Source organism: Tenrec ecaudatus, chromosome 5, assembly GCF_050624435.1.
Source record: "Tenrec ecaudatus isolate mTenEca1 chromosome 5, mTenEca1.hap1, whole genome shotgun sequence".
NCBI lineage: Eukaryota > Metazoa > Chordata > Mammalia > Afrosoricida > Tenrecidae > Tenrec > Tenrec ecaudatus.
The window spans coordinates 123,905,017-123,929,624 of record NC_134534.1 but is presented as its reverse complement, the minus strand read 5'-3'; the positions used below and the strand labels follow the sequence as shown (position 1 = coordinate 123,929,624).

The 24,608-nt window shown below is 39.6% G+C and overlaps 1 protein-coding gene across 1 annotated transcript in view; it reads left to right on the top strand.

The window, feature by feature from the left end:
• The window catches only part of CHL1 (cell adhesion molecule L1 like), a 120,380-nt gene extending 116,078 nt beyond the window's left edge, over positions 1-4,302 (top strand). The window contains exon 26 of the mRNA XM_075550728.1: positions 559-4,302. Coding sequence (XP_075406843.1) covers positions 559-775 — 217 coding nt within the window. The 3' untranslated portion in view covers positions 776-4,302. The remainder of the gene's footprint in view (positions 1-558) is intronic.
• Positions 4,303-24,608: the final 20,306 nt, after the last annotated feature.

Genomic DNA, 24,608 nt, shown 5'->3' with positions numbered 1-24,608 from the left:
GCCACATGTTCCCAGTGTGGGCTGCTTACCTGGGCATGATCTTGCCAGAACTCTTGGTGATCTGCCTTTGTAAAGATTTTACCCTAGAAAATACTATGGGATTATTCTACTGTTTTCTGGGGTCCCAATGCATTGGACTTGATCATATGGCATTGGATAGCAGCATTCAGAAGGCACTTAGCAGAATCAAAGGTAGGAACAGGAGATCAAGAGTTGAAAACCCCGAACTCCAAGAGAGTAAATAAAAGCAAAACAAAACAGAACACACAGTTCTCCTCTCTATGTGTCAGCAGGTTGAGTTTCTCCATGTGTCCCACAAAAGGTCCCTTTAAAAATCACAGAAGTGCTGTGAATAATAGAAAAGACTTCCTCAATTATGTAGATTGATACAAATTGGTTCTGACTTTTAAAACAGGTATTTGTGGGACTGTAGTTTGGGTTTCTTCCTGTCTTCAATGTAGATTTGAATATCCTGAGAACTGTAAATTCTATTTACACTTCTCAGACATGTTTTTGAGAATAACTTTTGTCAGATTTTGTTATTCTTTTTGATTCTAGTGACAGTGATGAAAAACCTCTTAAAGGAAGCCTTCGGTCCCTCAACAGGAATATCCAGGCCACAGAAAGTGCTGACAGCTTGGTGGAGTACGGAGAAGGCGATCATGGTCTATTCAATGAAGATGGATCATTCATTGGGGCTTATGCTGGTTCTAAGGAGAAAGGGTCTGTTGAAAGCAACGGAAGTTCTACAGCAACATTTCCACTCCGGGCATAAGCCCTGCAATTGGAGACAACATCAATGGTTCACGCCAGCCTTCCAGATTTATCTGTACCAGGGAGCAATGACACTGGCATAAGAATAAAACATGCTGTCAGAGGTTTCATCCAGAATTCAAGATATTTAAAATTGTGTTGAGAAAAAAATAACACTGCCTTGAAAGAATAAAATACCTAGTACTTCAGGCCTTTTTTTTTTTTTTACAGGTGCTCAAAATGCAGAACAAAAAAGAAATCCTATCTTTAGATTCACCTCAATTGAATCCAAAGTACCCATTCAGTGTACTCCATATTTGCCTGGTTTTATTGTTCAATGTGTTTGCATAGATGTTGCTACCTTGTGAGATATTCTCTGTATGCACATAAGTACTCAGTCTCTGAGAACTTTCTTGGTGACTGTACTTCACTAGAGGTTAAAAATATGGTAAGCAAACTCATTATTTAATATATGAAAAGGAATGTATTGTTAAAACAGTTCACTGAATGTATACAGCCTAACTTTATTATTTAAATTTTGAGTAGCAAAGTCTTCAGTGAACAATTGACTAGTATTTATTGAACTCCTATTTGTATCGCTTCTCGGCCTTTTGGCTAAGATCAAGTGTAGAACTCCTATTTGTGCAGAGATGTTCATGTTTAAACAGAAATGTAATGCTTTTCAGTTCCAATATGGATTTTATATTTCTATCAGTTTTGCTATCAGCAGACACCTCCCTCTCCCCTTGGACTCCACCCTTGGACTAAACTCAGCTGCAAAGTAAGTGGTGGTCAGAATGTGATCTTTTAGAAACAATAGGTGTGAGGTGTCCATTTTTATTCTGGCATCTAATAAGTGTATCTATTTAAATGTCCATTTCTAAATTGACTGCTTTGATCTTTTCCCCTGTGTTTATATAATGGTATGCTTGCATATATTTTATGAACGCATTGTACATATTATGTTAATATTTACACAATGTAAACTATAGATTTTTTTAATTTTGAAGTGAGAGAAAGACCATTAACAGGCATGTTTGTACAGATAGAATAAGATATCCTTTCTCATCCAGTTATAGCTGCCACAAAAATAACTGTACAAGTTACAAAACTGAAGACTGTATAAAGCATTTGGAATTGGCTCCTATATTGCTTTTCTCAACAGTCTCAAAATAAAACATCATACAAATATTGAGGGAAATGCTTTTATACTTTTTAATATATGGTTTGGTTGATAAGCGTGTTTCTAACCCAACTCCAAGAAAAGAAAAAGAAAATTGTTTACAATAGAAATTCCTAAACATGCTTGGGATATCTTTGGAATCTGTTTGCTTGTTTGTGGGTTTTCCTTACATTCACCTCTGTCAAAGTCAGTGCAAATTTAGGAAACTTATTTCCTCGTATGTAAGTGAATAGTTTTTAAAATTTTTGTATGAAACTTCTTAGAAATAGTATAAAATCTTATGCATACATACAAGTAAAATGCAGTGTTGACTTTATTGTTTTATGGAAACATTTTAAAAAATATGTTTCAGTGAAATTGACTCACAGATTTACTTTATTTTCTGGATTATGCTTATCGGTGTGAATTGTTAAACATTTGACTTTGATTTATGTTATTACTACATTTCTTGTGAACCAGAATTAGGGTGGACACAATGACCAATGGAATATGTCATTTTCATGTTTTTTAAATCCATGTGTTCTTCAAAATGTATACGCAAAAGAATGAATGTCATATAAAATTTAATGGACTACACTCATTGTGAGCAATTCAACGGGAGATTGATTCTTGGTTTTCTATTTGAGCTTATGGAGCCAAATGTCAAGCAGTGCAACTCGAGCTTCATCCTCCTCTTTCATCTTCCTTTGTCCTCCGCTTTCGCCTTCCTTCATCCACATCTTTTCCATAGGAAGCCTATCATCCTGTCAGCTACAGATTAGGCCAAGGTTGGGATTGCTACTTCTTTTTCTTTATTTTTAACCAGAAGGTGACTTTAAAAAACTCACATGAGGTGGAAATAATTTCAAATAACCATCAGCAATAGAATTAGTAGAGATTTAATAATTTTTAAAATTAGGTGTTAATTCTGAAATACTGAAATTTCTGCTCTTCCTAGACCTCAGTGCTCGCGTTTAGTTGAAAAACGGTTAAGAAACAGATTGGCTCTGCTTATAGTGCCTGAATGGGAAAACTTAGAAATAAGAAAACTGAGATGAGACAGTGACTATCTCATGTATTTTAAATGCCATTTTACTTCTACTGGGGATCTTCAGTACAGGAGTAATACATTCCACGACTCTCCCTGATTATAATAATCTAATTGTTTATTGATTTTGACTTGAGTATGCTTTAATGAAACAAAGAGATTCAACCATTTTAAATGCAGTTTGTTATTTTCCCTCAGAATCTCAGTAAAAACTCACAATGTTCAGTGGTGACTATAACTATGTGTAGAGGCAATCCTTATGACTTTGTTCTTAATTGATTTTACACTAACCTTCTCTAGTCTAGTGTCAATATGATTTCATGTAATCGACTGTAAATAATCTTAAGGATGTTTTGTAGGCATGAGTTCTGCAGAGTTGTCCAAGGGTTACCCAATTTTAGATCTCTTCCTGGTTCCAGCACTGATTTTGTATATAAGTGTCAGATTAGCTGCTTAACCCTTTGCTTTGAACGGTCACAAGAATAAAGTGCTAATGATGCCCTTAGTTACCTTATCTTTGTCACAGGGTTTTCTTTTTTACAAAGAAAAAAATTGAAAATGGTAAAAGCTAAGATGCCTTTTAACTTCATAAACCTTTAATCTAGTCATCTGTCTAAAATTCACCCCACCTACCAATCGGTACACTTTTCCTGAAAACACATAAATATATTTTTATAGAAAGACTAACCTACAGGAAATAAATCTACTGTTCAATGGGCAGTATGATTTGCACGTGCCATTGAAAATTATTAATCAGAAGAAAATGAAGCAGGGTCTTTGCTATACAAAAGTGTTTTTCACTAATTTTGCATGCATATTTCTAAGAAAATGAGAATTGGATGGATTTATTCTGCTGGTACAAAGGCATCTGATATTTTAGATGTGCCCATGTTTATAAAAATGTAGAGCACAATGAATTTATGCTGGAAATCTCAAATAATATTTTTGTTTCTATTTTATACTCACGGAAGAGATACACTGAAGAGAGAACCATGAGGAATGTTGCTGTGTTTTTCTAAGCATTTAAACATAATTGCCAATTGAAACCATAAGTATGTTTACATGTCATTCAGTATGATACTTGTAGCAATTTAAAGTTGACTATAAAGGGATTGGGGTTGTAATCTGTGGTAGTATATATCCTAAAATTCCTGTACTGAAATAAATGGGTTGAGCCAAAGCTTACATTCTTTTATATGGTAAATTCTTTAAAAATGTCATCAGAAGTAATGGGTATATAGAAAAGGTTCCCCTGATAATTTTTGGTTTATTTGTTTGGATTAATATTCTGAGTAGAACCTTATTAAAAGTGTTTGTATCGTAGGTGGTGTTTGTATTATGCTTATGGATATGTATGGTTTCCAATATTTTCATTATACATTCAATTCTACTTTCCAAATAAAAGTCGAACTTCATATACTATAAATATGTTTGTATTTTTTCCATCTGGATGACAAGAATGAGAATTTGTGTATCACCCTTAATTTCAGTACCCTTTGATTCTGGGTTATCTATAACTGAAGTAGAAAGTATTAAAGTAAAAATGAGATACGAAGAGTATATTTTCTTTTTTGTTTGGTTTTTGTTTTATTTTTTAAATCATTTTATTGGGAGCTCATGCAACTCTTATCACAATCCATACATACATCAATTGTGTAGAGGACATTTGTACATTCATTGCCCTCATCATTCTCAAAACATTTGCTCTCCACTTAAGCCTCTGGCATCAGCTCCTCCTCCTCCCTCCCTTCCCTGCTCCCCCCGCCCCCATGAACCCTTGATAATTTATAAATTATTATTTTGTCATATCTCACACTGTCTGATATATTCCTTCACCCACCTTTCTGTTGTCCATCCCCCAGGGAAGAGGTTATATGTAGACATTATAATTGGTTCCCCCTTTCCACCCCACCCTCCCTCCATCCTGCTGGTATTGCCACACTCACCACTGATCCTAAAGGGAACATTCACTCTGGATTCTCTGTGTTTCCAATTCCTATCTGTACCAGTGTACATCCTCTGGTCTAGCAAGATTTGTAAGGTAGAATTGGGATCATGATAGTGGGGGTTTGTGGGGATGGAGGAAGCATTTAGGAACTAGAGGAAAGTTGTATGTTTCATCATTGCTATACTGCATTCTGACTGGCTCATCTCCTCCCTGTGACCCTTCTGTAAGGGGTTGTCCAGTTGCCTACAGATGGGCTTTGTGTCTCTACTGCACACTCCCCACCTCTTCCATTATGATAGGTTTTTTCGTTCTGATGATGCCTGATATCTGATGCCTTTGACACCTCATCATCACACAGGCTGGTATGCTTCTTCCAGGTGGGCTTTGTTGCTTCTGAGATACATGGCCACTTGTTTATCTTCAAGCCTTTAAAACCCCAGACACTATATCTTTTGAAAGTCGAGAACCATCTGCTTTCTTCACCACATTTGCCTCTGCACCTGCTTTGTCTTCAATGATTGTGTTGGGAAGGTGAGCATCATGGAATACCAGTTTAATAGAACAAAGTATTCTTGCATTGAGGGAGTACTTGAGTAGAGGCCCAATGTCCATGTGCTACCTTAATACTAAACCTATTCATATTTGCACATAGATCTATTTCCCCATCCTCATATATAAATATATTTACTTATGTACCTGTCTTTATTTAGACCTCTATAAATGCCCTTTGGCTCCTAGCTCTTTCCTCCATTTGGTTTTACTTTCCTTTTGTCCCACTATCATGTTCAGCCTTCATTTGGGTTTCAGTAATTCCTCTGTTACATTACCCTTGGTCACGGTCTACCAGGCCTCATACACCCTCCTCACCACCGATTTGGGTCACTGTTCCCTTGACCCTGGGTTTGTTAACACCACTTCCTTTCCCTCCACCCTCCCTCTCCCATGTCCCCCCCAGAACTGTTGGTCCCATTGTTTTCTCCTCCAGTTTGTTCATCCAACCTATCTTATTTATACAGACCTGTGGAGATAATATGTACAAAAACAAGACAAAACTAAACAACAAAAACAAGCCAATGACAAAAGAAACCCCGCAATACAACAACAAAAAAGAAATGCTTGTAGTTTGTTCAAGGACTGTTTGTTGACCTTTAGGAGTGTTTTCTGGTGAAGTCTGATGTGGCGCCAAACCCTGGTCCCAAAGTCTATTTTTGGTGTTCCCTGTGGACTTCGCTGCTCTGTTCCTTTTGCTATTCTGTTGCACGCCCTTAGTGTTTGGCCTCAGGGTGGTGGGGTCAGATCGGGTGCCATTCCCTCACTGTAGCTCCAGAGTTGTCCCCTGTAAGGCTATGGGTCAGTGAGGAATATCATGTCTCATAGTGGGGCCGGCCATATGGTCTTCTCTGTGGATTGTCTGCTCTGAGCAGGAATATCATCCTTAGGGCTTCTTGAGCCAGTATGTGCTCCACTCTCTCTTCCTCCCTCTTCATTTGCTTCCATGTGTTCTGATCAGACATGGCCCTCTCCCTGAGCTGCAGATTCAGTGCTGTCCTCTGAAATAAATTCTTCTGGGAGGAACAAAGAGAGTATTTTCATTCAAATGACTAGGAACAGACAGTTTAATATCAATATATATTAAAATGTTATCCATTATCGTTTGTACTTACATATAAAATTTAATATGAATGAATTCATCTGATTACATTTAGAACAATGTAGAAATAATATTTTCTAAGAAAATATCAAGTACACTATATTTTCAAATAAGAGCTAAAGGCAATTTTTATATAGTCCTAAACAATTGGGACACCAGTTGGGGCTAAGCAGATACTCTGCTGAAAATTATGATCTTTTAAAATAATGTTATAGTAATTCCGTACATTATCACATTTAAAAAAGACAAGCTTTGGTTTGTCTGATGATGTGCAAAAAGTGAAATAATTTGGATTAAAATTAGAACTGAAACCCAGGCCTGTCTTATTCCATAACCCAGACTCATAATCACTATACTGAATGCTTTTTTTTCCTCTCTAAGTTCTTTATGCATTTTCCTTTAGAAGCATTAAAGTTCAGTTTGAGGTGCGAACTGACTTACTGATCAACTTTAGCAAACTCTTTATTATAAACTGTGAAGACACAAAAGAAGGGAAAATAGCAAATACTATTTTATATAAAACAATTGTGTGTATACAACGTAAAATGTAATAATGCAAAGAAACCAATTTTAAATAAATCTCAGATATTTAATTATATCCAACATACTCCTTTGAATAACTAAAGAAAAAAAGTAGAAGATCTTCAACAGCACGCTTCAAAAATAGTTCCTCTGAATATTTTCTAACTGGCATTTGTACATCCAATTAAAATTTGAAGTCTATAAGTACACACCTTTGCTGTTTTCTTGTCATTCTCACTTATTTCCACAGATATAAGAGTTATCAGGCTCTATATCTTAGACTAATGGCATCCCACTGATGAAGAGCTCTCGTGGCCAAGAAAAACTTGTAGAAACACAAGTACAACCATTTTCAAGGACCCTTCATTTGGATTTTCCAGTTTCACTACAATGAGGTTTACATCACACACATCACATAATGGGAAGCAATGCCATATGTTAAAACAGGCTAAAATGTAGATACTGAAAATGATCAATAATTGCTTTTCAAGTCAAATATGTACACTTTACTGACAAACTTTACTGAGAAACCAACCACAAGTTACATGGTTGGTGGAATGATATTGCAATTAAAAACTGATATTTGCCATCAACACCCACTGCCATGGAGTCAATCTCCACTCATAGCACCTGTAGGACACAGGGAACCTGCCCCAGAGGGTGTCTAAGCAGTCATCTTTAGAGAAGCACACTGTTGCATCTTTCTCCCTCAGAGGGGTTGCTGGTTCAAACCACTGACCAAAACCACTTTAACCACTGCATCCTCAGGGTCCATTAAAAATTGGTCATAGTGATCATCAATATTTTTAAAATGCCCAAAATAAGCTCCTTAGATGACTTAATTCTCTGACATGTGGGGAAAATAGCCCTAACAGAAATATTTGGGGAATATTATGCAAAATGTTACCCATTCCATGGGTCCACTGTTCACATGCATATGAGGCAAGTGAAAATAGATCTTGAGGCAGGTGTGAGGCCTTAGTCCCGAAAGTGACATCTGTGCTTGCTAACACTATAAAGGGACCTTTGGCAGCAGATTTGGACCAAAGTAATACATCATTTGATTTCCTGACTGCTGCTTCCACGGGTGTTGATTGTGGAGCTAAGTAAAATGAAATCCTTGACAATTTCAATCTTTCTTCATTGTAATGTCACCGCTTACATGTGCAGTTGTGAGGATTTTTATTTTTTTCATACTGAGGAGCAAACCACACCAAAAGCTCTAATCCTTAATCTTTGTCAGTTTGTGCTTCAATAAATTAAAAGCCCAGATATTTTCTCTCAACCCTCATCAAGGGAATTCTGGTTATGAGTTGTGGCGTTGTTTGTTTGTCTATTTGTTTTTAATTTCAACTCCAGAAACTTTCCAAATTTATCCTTGCTTTTAGAACCTTGGTGCTATAATCTCATGGGATAGACTAGAGAACAGGCATGATACAGCTCAAAAAGTCCACAGGCTATGTCCCAGTAGTGACTACAAAACCAACCAACCAAACAAACAACTTACTGCCATTGAGTGGACGCCACTAATAGAAGCCCTGTAGGACACTGTCAAGCTGGCCCTCTAACGATTTATGGGAGTGGAAAGACCCTCTCTTCCTGAATATCTACAGGAAGCCAACTGATACATAACTATTGGTCTCTACTCACCAGGAGCAAAAGAGTAAGAAGATGCTCAAAATTGCAGGGAAGAAATAAGGCTACAGGTTGGCAGCCTGTATAAGCCTCATCTGTCCTGAGGTCAGAACCAAGTGATGCTTGGCTACAACCTCCACCAAGACCATGACCAGAGTAGCAACATATGACCCTAGACAGAATGGAAGAAAAATGTATGTCAAAATACAAATGTTTAATAATAGAGAGATTAATTGGATCAACTGAGACTGGACAACTCCCTAAGAATATTGCCCTGAGAAATTTTTTAGATTTTGAACTAAAACTACCCCTGGATGTGACTATTTAATGAAATAACATTGCTGCTAACTGCAAGTTCAGCAGTTCAAAACCAACAGCCACTCCGTGGGAGAAATACAAGGCATTTTACTCCCCTAAAGAATATCAGAAACTCAAATGAGCAGTTTTCCCCTGTCCTATGATGGTAGCTATGAGTGGGTGTCCACTTGATGGCAGGGAGAGTATAATAAATGTATATTATAGATGACAAATACATAGCTGCATTTTAAATTAATGAATGAAAATATTCTGTGTTAAAAATGCAGCTGTAATAAAATAAATGAATCTGCTCATCAAAACCGATTGATTTAGAGTCTTAGTTTTTTTGTACTAATATTTTGAAAATATAAAATGGCTTCAACCCAAGCTCTTATAATAACCAAACAACACTTAACATGCAAGCCTGAACACAATGCAAACAAGTTTATCCCAAAGTTTATACTAAGCTTAATCTGCTTTTGAGAAGAAAAGTTGCTATTAGGGATTTGTAAATAAAAAAAAAAGAAAAGAAAATTTACATGGTATGTAACAAGTCTTGTCACCACTCATGTGTCAGTTTGTCAAACTTGCTGGCATGTGTATTGCTGGGAGTTTATTTACTAACATTTAAAATACCAGTATAGTCACAGAGCCTCCAGATAAGAATGGCGATCTACAGGTGTTTTAGGTGCCATCAAACAGCTTTGGACTTCTAGTAATCCTATGCACAAAATGCTAGTCCGTGCAGACTCATAGGTTGGAAGGCATTAAGCAGTGGATTCCCACAGGCGCACCAGGACCAGGCTATGGCTCCATGAGTTGAAGCTGAATCGAAGGCAACTTGCAACAATATGCCTAACTCAATAAAATGTTTGTAATTCTATGGGGAATGTTTATTTGTAAAAAGGATAAATTCCAACATAAAGTATGAGAATCACATATGCTTTAAAATTTTGTAATGCCAATGTGTGTGTCTGTAATGAATTTGAGCGGTGAAAGCACCTTATATTGAAAATGGTTTAATTGACGATGTTCCCGATTAGAGCAGCCAGTCCACAGAGAGGACCACATGGCCGGCCCCACTGTGAGACACAACGTCCCTCACTGACCCATAGCCCTGCAGGAGACAACACTGGAGACAGTGTGGAAATTGCGCCCAATCTAATCCCGCAACACTGAGGTAAAACACTAAGGGAGTGCAACAGAAGAAAAAGGGAACAGAGAGGCAAGGTCCCCAGGGGATGCAGAAGGTGGACTTTGGGGCCAGGGTGTGGTACCCCAACAGACTGGACTGGAAAATACTCCTGAAGGCCAACAAACAGTCCTTGAACTAACTACAAGCTTTTCTTTCTTGTATTTTGTTCTGTTTTGTTTTGTTTGTCATTGTTGGTTTGTTGTATATAGTTTCTTGGTTTTGCTCTGTCTTGTTTTTTGTGCATGCTATTATCTCTGCAGGTCTGTCTAAGTAAAATAGGCTGGATGAACAATCTGGAGGAGAAAACAATGGGACCAACAATTTTGAGGGGACATGGGAGAGCGGGATGTGGGGAGAAAGGTAATGGTGTTAACAAACTAAGGGACAAGGGAACAACAAGTGATCCAAATTGGTGGTGAGGAAGGTGTAGGAGGCCTGGTAGGGCGTGACCAAGGGGAATGTAACCAAGAGGAATTACTGAAACCCCGATGAAGACTGAGCATGTTAGTGGGACAAGAGGAAATTCAAAGTAAATGGAGGAAAGAGCTAGGACACAAGGGACATTTATAGAGATCTAAATAAAGGCATGTACATATGAAAATATTATTTATATATGAGAATGGGGAAATAGATCTATGTGCATATATTTATAGTTTTAGTATTAAGGTAGCAGAAGGATATTGGGCCTCCACTCAAGTACTCCCTTAATGCAAGAATACTTTCTTCTATTAAATTGCATTCTATGATGCTTACTTTCGTGACACAACCGTTGAAGACAAAGCAGGTGCATAAGCAAATGTGGTGAAGAAAGCTGATGGTTCCCAGCTATCAAAAGCTATAGGGGTCTTAAAAGTTTGAAGGTAAACAAGTGGCCATGTAGCTCAGAAGCAACAAAGCCCACATGGAAGAAGCACACCAGCCTGTGCAATCACGAGGTGTCAAAGGCATCAGGTATCAGGCATCATCAGAACAAAAAATCATACCATTGTGAATGAGGAGGGGAGTGTGGAGTGGAGACTCAAAGCCCATTTGTACACCACTGGACAACCCCTTACAGAAGGGTATGGGGGAGGAGACGAGCCAGTAAGAGTGCGATGTAGAAAAGATGAAACCTATACTTTTCCTCTAGTTCCTAAATGCCTCATCCTCCCCCACTATCATGATCCCAATTCTACCATACAAATATTGCTAGACCAGAAGATGTACAATGGTACAGATAGGAACTGGAAACACAGGGAATCCAGAGCAGATGATCCCTTCAGGACCAGTGGTGAGAGTGGCGATACCAGCAGGATGGAGGGAGGGTGGGGTGGAAAGGGGGAACTTACTACAAGGATCCACATATAACCTCCTCCCTTTGGGACGGACAACAGAAAAGTGGGTGAAGGGAGACATCTGACAGGACAAGATATGACAAAATAATACATTTTCAAGGGTTCATGAGGGAGGGGGGAGCAGGGAGCGAGGGGAAAAATGAAGAGCTGATACCAGGGCTTAGGTGGAGAGCAAATGTTTTGAGAATGATGAGGACAATGAATGTAAAAATGTGCTTTACACAATTTATATATGTATGGATTTTGATAAGAGTTGTATGAGCCCCTAATAAAATGTTTTTAAAAAGAAGAAAATAGTTTAATTAAAGATGTAATGAAAAGATTCAGCCACTAGATGGAAGTGTTGCAAAGTCATATAAACTACACTGCAGAAAGCATATATTCAAGGTGTTTCTTTTTGAAGGCATGAAATCTAACAGCTTCTCAGTGGCAGCAAGATGTGTCATTGATCAGAATTAGAATCTCTTGATATAAAATATATGATAAAGAATTATTATTTTCTAGGAAAAGCCCAAAGAAAAGTCCTTTCCAGAGGACAAAATGCTTTCGTAGGGGCAGACATGAAAAATTAGCCTCTCATTATTTAAATTTCCACACAGCATTTCAGATTTCAATGCCTTGCTCCACCATCTGACTGACCTACCAAACTCCTTTGAAATTTAGTTCCCTTGTCTGTGTTAATGTTTTATATTTAAGAATGTGGGGATGAATAGCTTTAAAAGTACAACTAAAATAAGAAGCAAAATAATTTATTCCCAAATACTGCCTGTCCATTTTAAAACAAATATAAATACACACTAAATCTAATTATAATAGATATGAAAGTAAGCAAGAAAAATACGGTGATTGTCAAAATGGAAAGTATCTAATACTGGTCTCAAAATATATAAAAATTTAATAATTTACATGACAGATTTTGAGAAAACATATTAACTACTCTCTGTAACACAAGTTATAGGAAAACATTTACCTTAAGTGGAAACCGTTGAGGGTTTAATTGCACAGAGCCCTCTCGTCTTTCTACTCCACTAATTGAAGTGAAGCTTCCTTAATAGCAATCGCCAGTTTTTAAATACTCCCCCGGAAATCATCAGATCATAAATGATCATTGTCTACAGTCTTTTTCCGAAAAAAATGTCTGAGAGTCATAGTTGAAATAAGTGGGAGAATTCCATGGACTGACTTCTAATCACAGTCTGCTGCTGGGCTTCCTTTGAATCCAGAACTCTCCATTTCATCATCTGGGGATTTTCAGAAAGCAATGCAATAGAGAAGATGGTAACCCCCTTTGGGCGTTCATTTCAAGGCCCTCAGACTTCCTTCAAGACTCTTGGCAGGTTGCTGTGGCATTAGTAATTCCAGCCATCTTGATTTTTATTCTTACTTCCTACAAAATTCTTCATTTCTCTGCCAGCCGTGGTGAAATCAGAGGACACAGAGAAAGCAACTAATTGCTTACTCAAGGCCCCATTGTGTAGTTCAGTTCCTGGCAACACACATGGTATTGGACCCTGTCGATGGTTGGGCACACGATATCTAAAATGTTAGTTATAGGTTGGACTAGTCACAATAACTACACTTGCCTAAATAATTTAAAATGCATCCTCCTTATCAAACAAGCCCATGCTCATCACTCTCCTGCTGCATACACTGAAGAACCAAATGAAACATTCAGTTTGTTTCCTATTTGTCAACAATCACATTTGAGTATAAAATCACTAGGTGATATTAATAGTAATAGTGACAAGGTGATAATAACTAATGATGTAACCATTAGCTATTTCCTCATGTATACCTTGTTATAAAAGTATGAATTTTAAAGTCAGTATAAACCAAGAACTTGTTTAAGTTGATCTGCCTAATAGCTTCCCTATAGGTCAGAGGTGAATTGCAGCACATAGATTTCAAGAAGGTATCCTTTGTGAATGCAGACGGCCTCATCTTTCTCCAGCAGAAGAGCTGCTGCGTTCAAACTGCTGATATTGCAGTAAGTAGTAAGCAATAACTGAACCACCATAAACAAAACTCACAGTCATTGAGTTTACTTCAACAGAGTAGAACTGCTCTGTGGTAGTTACATAATCTGCTGTCAATTTGAGATTTAAGAGTGGAGTTTAGCCTGTCAATCAGTTTGCAGCTTGATGACCTCATTTGGAGGGGATAAGGAGGTAAATAGCTCACGGGATGCGGGACAAATATTCACTTCCTGGGACACACTACTGACAACAAGCCTGATGGAGCTACACTGATGTAGCCAGAGTCCAAAACTGGAGGAGTCACATGGAGAAGAACTACAGTGTTGAGATTCGTCTACCACCACTGGATCCACAAGACTTCCCACCAACTGGTCTGTGATCTGCTTGCATTTGGCGCTGCATGTGTTTCATGAGTCTGCAAAGGAATGTATACATTGGTATCAGATATATGGGATAATATTGGACTTATGGACTTTACCTGGACTGCATTGGGATGTTTTCTCAATAATCAATTGCTCTTGTATATAACGCTCTTTCTTATACACATATGCATGTCTCTGAATTTGTTTCTCAAGTCCACCCAGATTAACACATGCTCCTTGGTGACTTTTGAGGCAACACTCCTTTAGGGAAGCTGACAGCCTTAAATTTATTCCAAGAAGAGGCTGCTGAGTTTGCACTACCCACCTTGTTGTAACCAACCCAACATTTAATGCATTGTGCCAGCAGACCTCCTGGCAATCAGTATGCTTGTTGGGGAAAGGTGAAACATTTTGCTCACTTACTTCAATCAAGTGTTAGTAGTTGTCTGGAGAGCTATCTTGGGAAAGAAAGCACATGGTGAAATGTCAGCAGAAAGGACAAGAACTGACTACCGGGGCCTGTCACATGCATGAGTAAATTCACCTTTCCTAGCTTAGTGATTACAGAACCTTGGTTTTAGGAGTTGGAGAGATTCCTGGATTCAATTACTGACATTTATCACTTACTAGTTAAGTGATCTTCAGCAAGTTGTTCAATCTCTATGAGCCTCTTCCTCCAATGTAAACTCCTAAGAGAAGTTCTCCCTCTCGTTTTGATGATGAAGAGTCCTGGTAGATATGTTGTGGTACGTGTGAACTAAGTGCTAACCAACAAGGCCAGCAGACGCTGCAAGGAAGAAAGATGAAGCTGTCTAGTAAAGATTCACAGCCATTGAGTCACAATTGGCTAGATAACAGTGAGTTTGAGTTTGGGTTTTAGGTTTTGACTATTGTGTATGTTAACAGGTACCTGGAATATAGCCAAAAATTTGATATATTTGGTCATATTATTACTTCTACAATAGTGTCACAAATATATCATTTATAGATCTGTGTATGTAAATACAAATACATTCATATCTCTGTATGTGTCTATTAAAAAAAATCATTTTCCTGGGAGCTCTTACAGATATTATAACTATCCATAATTCAATTAGATCAAGCATAACTCTACAATTACTGCCACCATCATTTTCAAAACATTTTCTTTCTTCTTGAATTCTTTGCTATCAGCTTCCCTTTATCCTCTCCCTCTCCCATGCTATTCCCTAGGAAGCCTTATTTTTATATTATAAATAGTTATTATTATTGTTATTTTTATTTTGCCATATCTTACACCATCCACTGTATCCTTTCCCCTATAATTCTGTTATTTGTTTCCCTCAAGTGGGGTTCTACAGTTGTCTTTGTTATTGATTACAATTTCCTCCTCTTCCCCACCCCTTTCCAGTACCCACAGGGCAGTAGCTGGGCCATGATAGTGGGGGGTGAGGAAGGCTCAAGAAACCAGAAGAGTATTGTGCAGTGTTTTACTGCATCCTCATTGACTCATCCCTTCCCTGACACCTCTTTGTGAGGGGATGTCTCATTATCGACATATGGGCTTTGGGTCTCTGTCTCGACCCCCTTCTTTCCAAAACAATATGTTTTTTTGTTTATTTTGGGTCTTCAGATGCCTGTTACGCGGCCCCAGTGACACCTCATGATTGCACAGGCTGGTGTGCTTCTTCCATGTGGGCTTGTTTTCTCTCTGCTAGATGGCCGCTTGTTTAACTTCAAGCCTTTAAGATCCCAGATGCTACATCTTTTGATAGCTGGGCACTATGTGCTTTCTTCACATTTTCTTGTGCACCCATTTTGTCTTCACTGATTGTGCCAGGAGGGTGAGCATCACAGAATGCCAGGTTGTTAAAACAAAGTGTTATTGCATTGAGAGTGGGCATGAGCAGAGGCCTGAAGTCCATCCACTACCTCAGTTTATTGCCATATAAATATGTGTACATAGGTCATTACCTATATTTTTATGAACTAATATATATGTACATATGTACACACGTATGCTTATACCTTTATCCATAGCTTTGCTTCCTAGATGGTTCCTCTGTTTCCTTTGACCTTCCTCCTGCCCCACCATCATGCTCACCCTACTTCTTCCTCTTAGTAATTCCTCTCAGCTAGATTGCTGTTGCTCCGACACCCCCCAGGATCTCTAAGTCCTCCTTGTTGCTGATTTTAATTCACTGGTTGTTCCCCTGTCTATGGCATTCTTTGCTCACCATTCTGTTCCCTCATCTCCTTCTTCCTGCAATCCCTATAGGACTATCCGTCCCATTGCTTTCTCCTCAAGCTTGTTTTCCATGTCTATCTTATATAAGTAGTAAACCCAGCATTAAAAGAGACCAAACAAAACAAACAAAAGAGGAAAAAAAGACAAAGAGAAAAAAAGAAACATACTTAATTCCAGGTCTATCCACTCAACTTTATGACTGTCTCCCCACTGGTTCTGGGGGAATGCTGGGAGCTGCCCCTCCTAGCCTGAAATCATTTATGGGAGTCTTCAGGGGCTTTGTGGCTTTGCTTTGCTCCTGCTGCTGATCTGCTGTGTGTCCCCAGCATGGTCCTCTGTTGTGGCATGAGCCAAGGCGGGGACGTCATGTCTCTCAAGCTGTTGTTGGCCCTACCATCCTCTCTGTGCCTGAGCAACTCTGTTCAGGGAAGTCACCCTCTAGGCTTGGTGTGCACATATGGGGGCTAGACTGTCCCTTTCTCTTTTTCCTTCTTGATTTGTTTCCATGTGGGCATGGCAGGCCAGCTCTTCCCCCCAACCTGTAGGTTTAGCGTTGTTCTCTGTAGCAAATGTTTCTAGGGAGGGGGATCAGCTTAGGGCCGGCCCTGTAGCTCAATCTTTTCATCCATTTCTTCACATTGCTCTTAAGGTTTGGTGCGCAGTGGTGGGGTCGGCATGCAAACTCCCAATTCTGTGGAGACATAACCAACACTCTCCCCCTGGGGGGGTTAATGCCCTGCTCCCCCTGTGCCATCATCTCCCCCCCATTTTTCTCCCTTCCCCTTCCCTTGTCTCCCCTTCTTTGTGTTAGAATAACATGTATTTCCTTGGGTTTGGTCTGAACTCCTCCCCATTGCCTGTACCTCACTCTGTATAATGGGAGAAAAGTGGCGTTTCTTCTATATGTATTGTGCTGATTACACTTACCTTGGGGGACACATGTTGTACTTATCCTTTTGTGATTGGCTACCTTTGCTAAGCATGATTTCCTCCAATTCTTCCCATGAAATGGCGTGCTTCATGTGATCATCAGTGCTTTTTAGTGATGTGCAGTACTCCATTGTGTGTATGTGCAACAGTATACTAATCCACTCATCTATTGATGGAAATTTAGGTTGTTTCCAATACTTTGTGATTATGAATTGCACTCCAATTAACATTGGAGCAATGACAATAGGCCGTAGTGTATTTCTTACCGTTTCTGGGTATATGCCCTATAAATGGATTGTTGGCTTATAAGGTAGCTCAATTTCTATTTGCTTTAAATAACACCAGATCACGTTCCACAGGGGTTGTACTATGTACATGACCACCAGCAGAGCAAGAGAGTTCCCATCTCGCCACACCCCCTCCAACACTGTTGCTCTTTGATTTTCTTATTTGGGCTATCCTCCAGGGTGTTAGATGGCATCTCATGGTTTTAATTTGCATTTCTATGAAGGCTAGAGATCATGAGCATTTTCTCATGTTTGTTGGCCATTTGGGTCTCCTCTCTTGTTAAACTTCTGTTCAGGTCTTTTGCCCACTTCCTCAGGGGGTTAACTGTTCTCCTCCTTTGGGGGGTGGGCTATGACAGTATTGTAGATTTTAGTAATATGCCATTGGTTTATTGTATCATTGCTAAATATCCTCTCCTAGTCTGTGGGCTGTCTTGTTACCCTCTTGGTGAAGTCTTTCTATGCACTCAGGTGTTTTATCCTTAGTATATCCCACTTGTCTATTTTAGATTCACCTGTGTGTGTGCCCTTCCCTATTGGAGTTAGACTATGTATTATCTGAGCAAAGGTTCTTAGATTTGCTCTGATTCCTTTGTTGATGGTCCTGATAATTTAGGATTTTACATGTAAGTCTGTAATCCACCTTGAGTTTGTTCTTCTGCATGAGGTGATGTACTCATATTGTTTCATTTTTATACAGGAGGATAACCATTGCTTCCAGCACCACTTGTTAAAGAGGGCACCTGCCTCCCACTTGATTCTTTTTTTGGTTTGTTTTGCCCATGTTACAGTTTTATTTATTTTTTTAAACCCACTTGATTTTTTTTAAATCAGTTGTCTATCTGCTGATGGTTTTAATTCTAAGTTTTCTGTTCTTTTCCATTGGTCTGAATATCTGTCATTATGCCATAACCATGTTTTTGTGACCACTCTTGTTGTATATGGGTGGGAAACTCAGTTAAAGCAAGCCCTCTGACCTTGTCCTTTGTCTTGAGGAGTTCTCTGCTAATTTTTGGCTTCTTCCCTCTCAATATTAAATTATTGGTCAGTTTTTCCAATTCTTTGAAGAAGGTTGTTGGTATTTGAATTGGGAGAATGTTGTACTTACATAGTGCCTTTGGTAAGATTGACAGTTTTACTATATTGAGTCTTCCAACCCCCGAGCATGAGATATTCTTCAATTTGTGGAGGTCACTTTTGGTTTCTTATAGTTGGGTTTTATAATTTTCCTTGTATGTCTTTTGATTTTTCATAGAGAGCTCATATTAACTTGAGGAATTTTGCTTCCATTCCTATCTTCTGGAGTGTCTTAATTAGGAATGGATGTTGGATGCTGTCAAATGCTTTTATATGCATCTTTTGATATTATCATGTGATTTTTATACATTTTCTTCTCAATGTGGTGTATAATATTTATAGGTTTCCAGATGAGAAACCACCCCTGCACCCCTAGGATAAATTCTACCTGATCATGCTGGATATGTTTTATATACTTTTGTAGTCTATTGGCCAATATTTTGTTAAGAATTTTTGAATCCGTGTTCATTAGGGATACCAAACTGTAGTTCTCTTTTCCTGTGGGATCCTTTCCCTGTTTTGGTACCAAAGTTATACTGGCTTCATAGAATGAAGAATTAGCCACAGAATTAGCCATCCTTCTCTCTGTTCTGGAATAATTGTGGAGGATTAGTGTTAGCTCTTCCCTGAATGTTTGGTAGAATTTTCCTTTGATGTCATCTGGTCCAGGAGCTTTTTTTTGTTGGTAGTGAAAAAAAATAAAGGTTATGTGCACATCAAGGAAATATCACAACCCAGCGCTTCTAAAACCCACAAGTCCATCATTAACCCATATGTCCAACACCAATCTAAAAAGTCCTCCTCTATCTCACAAAACACACACTATGATGCTAACTACAGGAGGAAAGCCAAATCAGGAACCATGTAAACATCTCAGCACTGGCAGGGGTCTCCACACGGCTGCATCGGGGTAGGTCCATGAGTTTCTCCTTGAGGATGTCTTGCAGGAAGTGAGCCTTGCAAGCTGAAGCAGGGAACTGACTAAGGCAGCTGCACCCTGGTCTGACTATCACAAAGCAAAAGACCCAAGAACTAAAAAGACAAGGCTCACTGAGCCATTTATCTCTCCGCCTTCAATTAACCCCACATGTGTTTATTGGCCAGGTTGGCAAAATAAACTCAGAGGAGTTGTTATGCTTGGTCTGTTCTAGTTGCTGGTGCTTTTGTGATAACATATTAGTCATAAGTCTTTATTCCTTTTTCATATATGCGCTTATTGCTATCAAGTTACCTCTCATAACCACTTTGCTCCATCCCATAGGTTTTGGTGTGTTGTATTCTCATTATCTTTCAGAAACTTCCTAAACTCCTCTCTTGTTCAGGCCAATACTCATTCATATAACAGAATATCGTTATTCATCCTCCCTTTGTTTGCCCTTGTTTTTCTGGTTGTTCTTTTATTGATCTCTAGTGATCTCAGAAGAATGTCTGCATAATCTTTATGTGTTTTCATTTTCTCAGGTTCTACTTGTTCCCTAGCATGTGGTCTGTTTTTAAAAATGAGTCATGAGTGCTTGAAAAGAATGTGATTTTTTTTGCATTTTGATGGAAGGCTCTATAAATGTCTATCAGGTCCAGTTGCTTAATTTTAGCATTTAGCTCTGTAGCCTCCTTGCTGTGCTTTCTCCCAGTGATCTATCTTGCTCTGATAGTAGTGTATTAAAGTCACCTACTACAAGTGTTGAATCTGTGATTTCTTTTTTCATCTTTTGAATATGTTGACAAATATTGTTAGGCATGTACATATTTGTTATTCTCACTGGTTCCTGGCTTACAGATCCTATGAGTATTATACAGTGCCCCTTCTTGCCTCTTGTTATGGTTTGCACCTTAAGGTAAATTTTGTCAGAGATTAGTATGGGAATCCCTTCTTTTTTAAGCTGCCATTTGCCTGGCATATTTTCCACCAGCATTTTATTCCTAGTATATTTTTGTCAGCCAGCTTAAAATGTGCAGGCAACTGATAGACAATATTTTTTGAGCCAGTCTGCTAGCCTTTGTCTATTAATGGATGAATTGAGTCTACTGAAATTCACAGTTATTAGCACAATCTGTGGATTCATTGCTTTCATTTGGTACCTTTTGTGTTCAGTGTTTTCCTATCTCAGTTCATATGAGTGAGATGTGTTTGGGGGCTTCCTATGGCGTTCTTTTCCCTCTGAGGCCATGTTATCTTGGTAATTGTTATCAGTGTGCTGGCTTCTGTGTGGAGTTGGGCTATAAAATGGTGTCCTGCTTCTGCTTGGTGGATGTTAGTCTTCTGACCATAGTGAGCCGGCAATGATTTTTCACAGGGATGGGTGCCATACAGCATATTCCTTGAGTTTTTCCTTATCCTGGAAGACTCTTACCTCACCATCTATCACAATGGTTCTCAACCTTCCTAATGCCGCAACTCTTTAATACAGTTCCTCATGTTGTGGTTACCCCCAACCAGAAAATTATTTTTGTTGCTGCTTCATAACTGTATTTTTTCTATTGTTATGAATTGGGTGACCCCTGTGAAAGAGTGGTTTGACCCCCAAAGGGGTCGCGACCCACAGGTTGAGAATTGCTGGTCTATCGTGTTAGACAGGGTTCTCTAGAGAGACAAAACTAGATTGCTAGTAATTATATAGATATAAAGATAGATAACATAAGAAATGAAATGTTAAATTATAAAGCAATACAAATGGCTCATTGCAACACACTCCCCTGAGAGAGTTGTGAAACACTGACAGTCCTTTAAGTCTTGAGGGCCACCAGTTCTTCCTCTGTAGAGAGAGCTAGGCTATAGAGGCATAGGCAGCAAACAGCAGGGCAGGTCACCAACTGTCAGGCAGGTCACCAACTGTCAGGCAGGTCACCAACCATCATTCCCTAGCTCCAGAGATGTACATTCCAATTGTGTGGTCTTAAAGGGACCTCAACTTACAGTGACACAGTCCACCAGCTAGGCGTCCCACAGGTAGTGTAACCTGTAAATTGAGACACATACCAAGCAAGGCAGCTAAACACTGACTGGTCTAATGATCAGATAGTGAGAGACAAGAAAGGCGAGGCTCACCAAGCCATTTATCTCTCCACCCTTCAATTAATCCCACTTGTGCTTATCAGCTAGGCTGGCACAATAAACTAACTATCTCAATCCACCTCTGGCCAACCTGGAACCTGTACACAATTCTTTAACCATATATACTTATATAATTTCGGGCATCGATGAAATTACACTTATCATCAATCATCTATCATACATATAAATGAAAACACACTGAGTCCAATTGTATTTGATGTATCATACAAGAACAAAGGAAAGGTATGCAATAAGCACATAAAAAGAAAATACATTGACATTTACAAACCTCACTTTTGTAATTGATCACATGGTCGTAATTGATAGGTAGAACTACCTTCTACTACTACCCATTCTGTATTTCCTTGGCCCTCAGCAAACACCTCAGCTGGCTGTGGTTTTTTTTGCCTGGTGGGGTGACCCACACCTTCATTCCTAAGGGGTCTGGTTCATTATAAGTCCTGTCATATTTGGGTTGCTATAACTTGCCATTTACTTTAATCACAGGGCATGGTAGTTTAAAATTTGGCATAAGGGATCTCCTGGATTCCAGACATGTTCTTCTTTTCTTCCATTATGTAACACCAGTCCAATTTCCCCTCGGTAATCAGGATCAATCACACCACTCAATACAGTGACACCCTTCCTGAACTGTTGATCCAAAGGCATGAGAAGCCCAATGTGGCCAAGAGGCATTCTCAGCTGCCAGTTTAGTGAAATCCATGCTGTGTTTCCAGATTGGAGAGTTCCTTCCTTCGGGACCAGGACCTCCAGACCTGAGGAACACAGGGTTGCTGGGACAGGAAGCAAAAATGCTGCAAGTGGATCACTAGGAGTAATAGTGAGTGGTGCCACTCCAGGTTCCACCCCTTGGTTCCTGGACCCATGAATTCTGGCTATTGGATACACAGCACCATATGTTGGCCGCTGGTTTAGAATGTATACAGCTTACTGGAGAACATTGCCCCAACCCCACAAATTGTTGCCACCTAGTTGGTGCCATAATTGTGTCTTTAGGAGCCCATTCCATTGTTCAATCAAGCCAGCACCTTGAGGATGATGAGGAACATGATACAACCAGTGGATTCCATGGGAATGGGCCCATTGCTGCTCTGCATTTTCTGTGAAGTGAGTTCCTTGATCTGAAGCAATGCTATTTGGGATGCCATGCTGGTGGATGAGGAATTCTGTAAGTCCATGAATAGTAGTTTGGGCAGAAGCATTACGTGCAGGGAACACCAATCCATATCCAGACTAGGTGTCTATTTCCAGTAAGAGCAAAACACTGTCCCCGCCATGATGGAAGTGGTCCTTTGTAATCAATCTGCCACCAGTTGCTGGCTGATCTCCCTGAGGAATGGTCCCATATGTTGGATTTAATGTTTTCTGCTGCTGGCAAATTGAGCAGTCATCAGCAGCAGTGGCCAAGTCAGCCTTGGTGAGTGGAAGTCCATGTTGCTGCGCCCATGCATAACCTCCATCCCTGCCACCATGTCTACTTTTTTCATGTGCCCATTGGGTGATAACAGGGGTGGCAGAGGAAAGAGGAGTACCAGTCTCCACAGCGTGTGTCATCTTACCCACTTGATCATTAAAGTCCTCCTCTTCAGAGGTAATCCTTTGGTGAGCGTTCACGTGAGATACAATTAACTTTACTTTCTTGGTCCATTCAGAGAGGACTATCCACATACCTCTTCCCCACACCTCCTTGTCACCAATTTTCCAATCATGGTCCTTCCAATTCCCTGACCATCCAGCCAAGCCATTAGCCACAGCCCATGAATCAGTTTACAGTCTCACATCTGGCCATTTTCCTTATATGCAAACTGAATGGCCAGGTGCACTGCTCGAAGTTCTGCCCATTGGGAAGATTTCCCTTCACCACTGTCCTTTAGGGAGATCCCAGAAAGGAGCTGTAGTGCTGCTGCTGTGCACTTACAAGTGGCACCTGCATATCTTGCAGAGCCATCGATAAATCAAGCATGACATTTTTGGACTTCATTTAAAGTATGGTAAGGAACTCTCCAGGAGGCAATAGGTGCAGACTGGGAGAAAGAAGGTAATGTGACAGGAATGGAGACTGTGGGCATTTGGGTCACTTCTTCATGCAGCTTACTTGTTCCTTCAGGTCCTGATTTGGCCCGATCTCGTATATACCACTTCCATTTTACAACGGAGTGTTGTTGCGCACATCCAACTTTATGATTCTGTGTGTCAGACAATACCCAGTTCATGATAGGTAATCCAGGCCTCATGGTGACTTGGTGGCCCATGGTGAGGCATTCAGTCTCCACCAAGGCCAAGTAATAGACCAACAGTTATTTTTCAAAGGGGGAGTATTTGTTTGTAGAGGATCGCAGGACTTTACTTCAAAATCCCAATGGTCTATGCTGTGATTCACCAATAGGGGTCTTCCAAAGACCCCACACTGCATCTTTATCTACAACTGACACCTCTAGCACCATTGGGTCAGCTGGATCATATGGTCCCGGTGGCATAGCAGCTTGCACAGCAGCCTGAACTTGTTGAAGAACCTTTTCTTGTTCTGGGCCCCACTCAAAATTGGAGGCTTTTCATATCACTTGATAAATAGGTCGAAGTAGAACACCCAAGTGATGGATATGTTGCCTCCAAAATCCAAAAAGGCCTACAGGGAGTTGTGCCTCTTTTTTTAGTCATTGGGGACGCTAAATGCAATAGCTTATTCTTCACTTTAATAGGAATTTCTGAACATGCCCCACACCACTGGACCCCTAGAAATTTTACTGATGTGGAGGGTACTCAAATCTTAGTTGGTTTAATTTCCCAGCCTCTTTTATGCAGATATTGTACCAATGAATCTAGAGTCTTTGATACATCCTCCTTAGTGGGTCCAATCAGCATAATGTCATCAATATAATGGATTAGTGTGACATTTTGTGGAATAGAAAGGTGATCAAGGTCCCTTAGAACTAAATTATGGCACACTACAGAAAAGTCGGTGTACCCCTGGGGAGAGATGTGAAAGTATATGGTTGCCCCTGCCAGCTGAAGGCAAACTATTTCTGGTGGTCCTTTGAGACTGGTATTGAGAAGAAGGCAATGGGCAGATCAGTAGCTGCATACCAAGTACCAGGAGAAGTATTAATTTGCTCAAGCAATGTAATCACATC